This window comes from Arachis hypogaea, chromosome 3 (genome assembly GCF_003086295.3).
Source record: "Arachis hypogaea cultivar Tifrunner chromosome 3, arahy.Tifrunner.gnm2.J5K5, whole genome shotgun sequence".
NCBI lineage: Eukaryota > Viridiplantae > Streptophyta > Magnoliopsida > Fabales > Fabaceae > Arachis > Arachis hypogaea.
In genome coordinates, this window is record NC_092038.1 from 110,417,585 (window position 1) to 110,425,550 (window position 7,966).

Below are 7,966 nucleotides of genomic sequence, written 5' to 3' on the forward strand. Positions count from 1 at the left end.
GACGATAACAAAAAATTTATCAATATAATTTAAATCACACAAGAAGTACTATAATTAAATAGAGATTTCAAATCCACGTCTACGAAAAAGAATTACAATGGTGATGAAGAAAAAGGAAAAAAGAAAAGGAAAGAAGAAAAAAATTCAAATAAAAAAAAAAGAAAAAAAAGAAAAAGAAATAACAGTGATAGTAGTTAATATGAAAAATGGTTATACAACTTTGGTTGGATAATTATTTGGACGTAGAATTTTTTTCATTCATATAAAATAATAATACAGGACAGAGGCTTAAGACAAAGCTGACGATCTAATTTTTAAAAGCGGATTTAAGGAGGCCGGCGGGAATGTCATTCGAGAACTAGTCAGTGGCCAATTCACAAAATCGCAATAAAGAAGGTGCGATTTCATTAATTAAACAAAAAGGCGCAAGCTTAAGAAAAGGTTAAAACTTAAAGATTCAAATTCACTTTATTTAGCTTGCAATCCAATTCAATATACTATTTGCAAAATTTATTCCAAAGTTTCAGGTCTCGACGCGACGCTTTTATCATTTCAAAAATGAAAACGAAAACGAAAACAACTTAACAAAGGAAAGGGCCAATCCCGAACCTCTTTTTGGTTTTTACCCTTTCCCCCTTCTACAACAACACACAGTCTCACACACCACTAAAACCAAAATCCAAATCAAATCTCTCTGCCAACTAAATTCCGTTCACCGTTTCCACCAAACTCTACAAAATAACCACTCCACAATTTTGGATCCATCCGTTATCGCCTTGTTCGGTTCGGTATCTGCATTGCTGCTCCAACACGCTGTCGTTTCAACGGTTCGGATTTTGATCTGGGAGGCTTTTACGTACCTCCAAAGCGCTGCGTGGTAGCTCCCACTTCCTCAACTTCTTCCTGCATTGCCTCTGCAACATATCTTTGCGCCGATCTGCTGCATTTGCTTTTCTTGGTATTATTTTTATCTTGTTTTCGTTCCTTGAGGAATTGATCGATTGATTGATGAATTAATTATTAATAATGCGCGTCAGCTAATGCCGCAGCTGCGTTTCCGAGTTGAGCACTTTTCAATTTTTGTTTCTGTTTCTTTTTCAATTCGATCTTCTCCATTTGCCGCTCTAAATTTCACTGTATTATTTTCTGGAGTAATTATTTCAATCCGAGCTCCTTTAATCTGACTGTATTTTTCAATGTACTTTAGTTTAAGGAAAAAATATCCTAATTATTCTAATGTCTCCCCTTTTCTAAATGTTAGACAACTATTTTCTGACTTTATCTGTTTATATCGTAGCCATTTAACCTTTTTTCTGATATAGTTACTTTGATTTCTTAATACATTGTTAATTTCTGGTCCACGTAAGCTGCTAAATATGTTTGAGTCAAGGGGGTACTTTCTTATGGAAGTTCTCTCATCTCTGTTGTGCCAGTGTAGGGAAATAGGTACAGTTAATCAAAGGGGGCAGGAAGAGTATCTAAAACGAGCATGCAGTTGGGGCAGGAGGGGCGAGGAAAAGGGGAAACTGGCAGCTTAAATGGGTTTTCTGGGGAAGAGTTAGGAGGTGCAGTTGAAGGCAAGTGAACTACTACTGGCTTGTCTTTTTAAGTTTAGATGCTTATCTGTTTGTGCTTGTTATCCTACTTCCCCATTTCTACAATGTTTTATTTGATTATGTTTTCAGGTAGCCAGCTTGCTTCTCTGGTGATGTGGATGAATGCCGTGCTTCCTAACCTTAATCTGCCTTCAGAAACTTCAGAGGAGGAATTGAGAGAATGGTTGAGGGATGGATCTTTATTATGCAGCCTTTTGGACCAGCTGGTTCCTGGTTCATTGGAAGTAATACAAATATCTTTTGCTGTGTTAATACTTATATATTGCTTTTCCTTTTGTTAAAAACGTTTCTATTTGATGAGTATGTCTACAACAATTTTCATTGTTTTCTGATTGTGCTGACATTAAGTTGGAGTTTATTATTTTATTTGTTTTTGTTCTCTTTCTTCTAATGAAGTACATCTTTAACTTCAGGGACGTGGATATTTGAATGAGCCAGTGGGCCGCATTAAAAAGTTTCTAATGTCTTTGGATGAATTGGGATTGTCTAGATTTGAATTGTCAGACCTGGAGCAGGTATAAAAAGTTCCTTTCTGAAATGCTATTTGAGAACATGCTGAGTTATGGCCTTTCCTTATTCTTCTTCTTTCTTTTATTTTTTTTATTTATATTATAGTTGCTATGAGGGAGAAATTTGGTGGCACTGTCCATAGACAAAACTGAAATTTCTCCTGTAATTATTTATTTTGAGGTCGTTTGAGAATTCATGCAGGGATCCATGGTGCCTGTCTTACAATCTCTTGAGACATTGAAAACTCAATTTGCTTTCAATGCTGCTCGGGAAAATATCCAAAGTTTTTCTAGGAAGAGGTGGGGCCAGTCAGATCAAACATCCCTTGAGGAAAATGATAGTTGTCTCAAGGATACTTTGAAATTCCGACATGCTATTGATGGTTCTTTTGTTTATGGTATTACAATCAATTAAATTATGCTCTGCTCCAAATAGATATATTGAAGATTTTAATATTCTTTCTGCAGCAATTACCTTATATCAATGATGTTATTTTATTACATTTCTTTGTCCAGGAGGAATTGCTGCCAAAGACCAAAATGGGTTGAAGTCTAGTGAACTGTTCCAGTTGAAGCAAGGACTGCCCTTAGATCTTTCAGATGCTAAACTTATGGAATTATTAAAATCAAACAATTTGGATGTGAGTCAATAAGATAATATACTTGTCTCTATCAAATTTTCTATTTTCTTGTTGTGCTTACCAGTTACCGCTAGGGAATTCTTCAATATGTGTTATGCACTATTGCTCTTGTAGTTTGCTCATATATGAACCTGATAAATAAGTGAAATGTATATCTGCAGTGTGTATCAACTCGATCGCTCTTTAATATAGGGAATGCGATCCTCAGTGATATCTTTGAAAGGAAGAATGGAGATGTACCCCAAGTGAGTTAAATACTTCTGCAATAAATAATTCATGTTAATGCTACCCTGTTCTTGCCAAATTGGTTTTGTTGATAAACAGTTGTTGAATTTATTTGCATGTTTCTAGGCTCAACGTGCAGGTTGCCTGTTGAAGAAAATTCTGCAAGTCATTGAGTTGCGTGTTTCACATCAAGCAGAAAGCATAAAAAATGTAACATTAACTTTATATGTTAATTGCCCCCCTAGAGAATTCAAGTTTTTCAGTTATCCTTGAAGAATGACTGTTTTACTATGTTGCATATATGAAGCAAAACAATATTTTCAAGGCTCGTGAGGAGAAGTACCAATCAAGAATAAATGCACTTGAAACTCTTGCAACTGGGGCCACTGAAGAGAATGAGGTAGTTTCTTTGTTGATTGAGCTGGGGGTGTGGTTTACACTATTTGATTATTATTATTATTATTATTATTATTATTATTATTATTATTATTATTATTATTATTGTTGTTGTTGTTGTTGTTTAATTTCAAAGTTGTCTCTATTTTATACAGGTGGTTGCAAGTTGGGTTCAGCAATTGAAGGTGCAAACCTATCTGTTGGCAATATAGATCCTCATTTTTGTTAGAAGTTAAAACTTGAATTTTCAGCATGATTAAGTAGCTCAAATTGATTGGACTGTCAGCTCATGTTGCTTATTGTAGACAAAGCTAGTTTTTATGTAAATTTGTTTGAAACTATGCAGCATTGTTACCTTTGTATATAATAAAGTTCCTATAATTGCAAAAGGACTACCTTTAATAATTTTGAAAAGTAAATGATGATTTGATTAATATTGAAATGCTTTAGCATTTAACTTACAAAACATGTTTTCCAGCTTCCAACTCTAGTTCTGTTTGGCTACTAACTTCAGTCAGTTGTTTCATCAGGTTTCTCTGCAGCTTGAACAAAGTAAATTTGAGGAGAAGAAGAAACTTGAAGAACAGGATTTTTCTCGATTAAAGAAAGAAAAAGTTCGTAATGAAATTGAAGTTTCTACACTGAAGCAAGAACTGGAAATGATCAAAAGAACACATGAAGAACATGTTTTGCAGCTAGAATCACAAGCTATTGAATCTAAAGTTGAGTACTTGAAAAGAATATCCGAACTTGAAAGTGTTCTTGCTGATGCAAGGAAGCAAGTGAAGGAATTGGAGGCATTTTCAGAATCCAGATCTGTGAATTGGAAGAATAAGGAGCGTACTTACCTAAGTTTTGTCGATTGCCAATCTAGAGCTTTTCAGGTTTGCTTTGTTGTTTATGTTGCTTCATTTTTTATTTCCATTTTCTTTTTACTTGTGCTATATTTATATTTTTGGTGCTTTATAGGAATTGAGAGCTGCAATGAAATCTGTCAAAAATGAAGTGTTAAAAACAAAAAGAAGCTACTTAGAGGATTTCAAGTACTTTGGTAATATATACTGTATCTCTTCAAGTACTTTATATTGTTTTATGATGTGTCATATACTTACAAGATGTGCTCATATATAGGAACCAAACTCAAAGGTCTAGCTGATGCTGCTGAAAATTATCACGTAGTTCTTGCTGAAAATAGAAAATTGTATAATGAAGTTCAAGATTTGAAAGGTGTGTATTTTGTAGTGCTTAGACACACTATTATTGTGTCTTTGCTTGATTCTGACCTGACCTATTCTTTTTGTTGTTTTCTAAATCATTGATGAATAGGAAATATTAGGGTATATTGCCGAATTAGACCCTTTCTTCCGGGACAAAATCAAAATCATTCAACCATTGAGTTTGCGGGTGAGGATGGAGAACTAATTGTCAGTAATCCTCTCAAACAAGGAAAAGATAGTCGCAAGCTTTTTAAATTTAACAAGGTTTTTGGTCAAGCTGCAAGTCAAGGTACGACATTCATTCTTTTGAATTTCATGTTTGTTATTAGTTTTATATTTTACCAAATTGGTAGTAACTTTTTACTTGCACCTCTTATTATTGTTTCTGCAGAAGAAGTTTTCAGGGATACTCAACCGTTAATTCGTTCTGTTCTTGACGGTTACAATGTTTGTATATTTGCATATGGTCAAACTGGTGCTGGAAAAACATATACAATGGTAGCATTTAATATGTTGCGCATTATTTACATTTTAACTGCATTGTGTTTCAAAAGTTTAATTTAGGTTTTCACCCCCTTCTTCTAGAGTGGACCTTCCTTATCGTCAAAATCAGATTGGGGAGTCAACTATCGGGCGCTACATGATCTTTTCCATATCTCCCATAGCAGAAGGAACTCTATCATGTATGAAATTGGTGTTCAAATGGTTGAGATTTATAATGAACAAGTTCGTGATTTACTATCAACCAATGGCCCTCAAAAGAGATATCCTTTTTTTAATTCTAATAAATATACACAGATGCTTTGGGCTGCCCTTTATTATAAGCTAAGCATCTCCTATCTATCCTTAAACCTGCATGCATGCTTTTTCATTTATGTATTGAGGTACAACTATTTACTGCATATAGATATGTATAAAAAATTGACATATAAATTTATAGTATCGTTTAGCATACATTTCCTTTCATTCTTGTTTTCAAGCAAATAAAATACTGTTTCCTTGACTTGCACACACTTGGGATTTGGAATACAACCCAACCAAATGGGTTGGCAGTTCCTGATGCAAGTATGCACTCTGTAAATTCAATGACAGATGTCCTTGAGTTGATGAATATCGGGATGACAAATCGGGCTACAAGTGCCACAGCCTTAAATGAAAGGAGTAGTAGATCACATAGGTTGTATTCAAAGCTTGCAGAATATTTTTCCCCTCTTAATGTCATTTGTCGAATTGTGAAGGTGCGGTACTCATTTTGTTATTATAATTATGTGCCAGTGTTCTCTCCATTCATGTTCGGGGAACGGATTTGAAGACCAACACTCTCTTTCGTGGGTGTCTACATCTAGTAGATCTTGCTGGAAGTGAAAGAGTAGATCGTTCTGAAGCAACAGGAGATAGGCTTAAGGAGGCACAACATATAAACAAATCACTTTCAGCACTTGGAGATGTGATATTTGCTCTAGCACAGAAGAGTTCACATGTGCCATATAGAAATAGTAAACTGACTCAACTTCTTCAGAGTTCATTAGGTAATTTTTGCCATCATTAATATCAAGTTATATTTGTTCTCTTGGTTTTATTTTGTTTTGTTTTGTTTGTTTGTTTTTTTCTTTTGGGGCATGTTGTAATCATATCTTACTATGGTAACTTTCGTACTTGTATTTTCTAGGTGGTCAAGCAAAAACCCTTATGTTTGTACAACTTAATCCTGATGTCGCTTCATATTCTGAAACTATAAGTACCTTGAAGTTTGCTGAGAGGGTTTCTGGTGTGGAGCTTGGCGCTGCTCGTAGCAACAAAGAGGGCAAGGATGTGAGAGAACTTATGGAACAGGTTATATCCAGTCTTAATTGCATTTAACATATATGTTGAAACCAGTTGGCTTAAACTGATTTTGCAATATCCTCTACAGTTGCACACTGATTTCTACTTTTATTGTAGGTGTCGTTTCTCAAGGATGCAATTACAAGGAAGGATGAAGAAATTGAGCGGTTGCAGTCGGTCAAGGTTAATAACAATGGTGCAAAGCTTGGTACGATCTCACCCAGGCATGTCCCATCATCTCCGAGAAGGCACTCAATGGGGACTCCTCGGCATAGCTTGAGGCACTCGGGAACAAGGAGCATTGGAGCCCGTGACAAAGCAACTTCTGATGCTGAAAATTGCTCTGAGTATAGTGACAGGCAATCAGAAGCTGGTTCTCCTCGATCGTTGGATGATGATTTCAGGCACAAGTCCAGTTCCCTACAAATGAAACTAGCCAGAGAAGATAATCATCAAAATTTCAATGAGGACATTGACCTCTTAGGATTTGGAGATGCAGATTCAGAAGAGCGATTAAGTGACATATCTGATGGCGGTCTTTCAATGGGTACAGAAACCGATTCAATCAGCAGTATTGTTGAGTACACTCTTTTCCCTGAAGTCGAGAAGGCAGCTGAAACCACACCAGCAAAGAACACAACAGTGGACGACCTTCCACCTCAGAGCACGGGAAAGTGAGTGCTCTCTCTGTGTTCAACACTATTGTAGTAACTATGTACTTTCATTGTGTGGAACTTGAGTCATTGCTGAGCCATAAACTTGATATCGATTTGCATTGAATTGCATGCAGGCCTATCATTCCATCCAAAATTCCCAAAGCCCCGCAAGTTGCATCGAAACTGCCAACGAAATCTTCTAGGCTATCATTGAACAGAACCCACACAATGTCAAATTCAAGTATGTGTCTCCAGCTTGCTCTCACTTCGCTTACTATTTTAATTTAATCTCTTTCCCTGTCTCCCTTGGTTCTGTTTTTAACTTAACGTCCTGCATGTAGGTGTTAGAAAACAGACAGCTGGTAGCTCTTCTTCGGCGAAGCCCCTCAAAAGATGGCAATAGTTAGGATACAACTTGGATGCTGTAGAAAGATTAGGGCCATAGGAACTTTTTATTCATGTTAGGTGCTTATTATATTATTCTGCACCCAAGGCTGAGTTATAGCTCATTTCAACCTCAATCTATTATTTAGTGAGGCGATTGCAAACCCTAGCTTGTATCTAGTTTGTATTTAAGCATCGCGATCTTTTCTGTGAGATTGTGAGAATCGTTCAAGACATAACTCAACTGATTAAAATCTACGTCTGTATGTATCTTTGTTGTTTTATGCTTATGACATATGTAGCCACCAAGTAAGAAAGTGAGAATCATTGAAGACACTAAGTCACATCTGATTAAAACTTACATCTGTATTTATCCCAAAAAAAAAAAAAAAACCACATCTGAACGATAAATACAGATGTGAAAATCTCATTCTCATTCTTGGCATCATTGCAGGGAATCAAACGCGTCCATATCTTCAAAAGTTCATTTGCACCAGG

At 35.8% G+C, this 7,966-nt stretch overlaps 1 protein-coding gene across 6 annotated transcripts; it reads left to right on the forward strand.

The window, feature by feature from the left end:
• Positions 1-499: 499 nt before the first annotated feature.
• LOC112790894 (kinesin-like protein KIN-14J) lies at positions 500-7,758 on the forward strand. 6 transcript variants are annotated; one of them, XM_072233265.1, is made up of 22 exons: positions 500-958; positions 1,434-1,581; positions 1,690-1,840; positions 2,030-2,131; positions 2,328-2,523; positions 2,642-2,766; positions 2,928-3,011; positions 3,118-3,201; positions 3,299-3,391; positions 3,543-3,572; positions 3,918-4,271; positions 4,357-4,438; positions 4,519-4,614; positions 4,714-4,893; positions 4,996-5,102; positions 5,190-5,368; positions 5,617-5,781; positions 5,880-6,133; positions 6,274-6,437; positions 6,546-7,102; positions 7,219-7,325; positions 7,426-7,758. In XM_072233265.1, the coding sequence occupies exons 2-22, from the start codon at positions 1,490-1,492 to the stop codon at positions 7,485-7,487; spliced, it is 3,264 nt and encodes a 1,087-aa protein (XP_072089366.1). In that variant the 5' UTR covers positions 500-958; positions 1,434-1,489; the 3' UTR covers positions 7,488-7,758. The 6 variants fall into 6 exon arrangements, with proteins under 6 accessions (XP_072089366.1, XP_025689297.1, XP_072089369.1 ...); XM_025833512.3 differs by having other exon boundaries at positions 1,434-1,577; positions 1,686-1,840; XM_072233268.1 differs by having other exon boundaries at positions 501-958; positions 1,391-1,577; positions 1,686-1,840.
• The last annotated feature ends 208 nt before the right edge of the window (positions 7,759-7,966 follow it).

What these genes read in the sequence shown, in the direction of transcription:
- LOC112790894 (XM_072233265.1), top strand. Translation starts at nt 1,490, where the DNA reads ATGCAGTTGGGGCAGGAGGGGCGAGGAAAAGGGGAAACTGGCAGCTTA. An exon ending in GCCAATCTAGAGCTTTTCAG is followed by an intron (nt 4,272 to 4,356) that starts GTTTGCTTTGTT and finishes GGTGCTTTATAG; the next exon opens with GAATTGAGAGCTGCAATGAA. An exon ending in CCACACAATGTCAAATTCAA is followed by an intron (nt 7,326 to 7,425) that starts GTATGTGTCTCC and finishes TCCTGCATGTAG; the next exon opens with GTGTTAGAAAACAGACAGCT.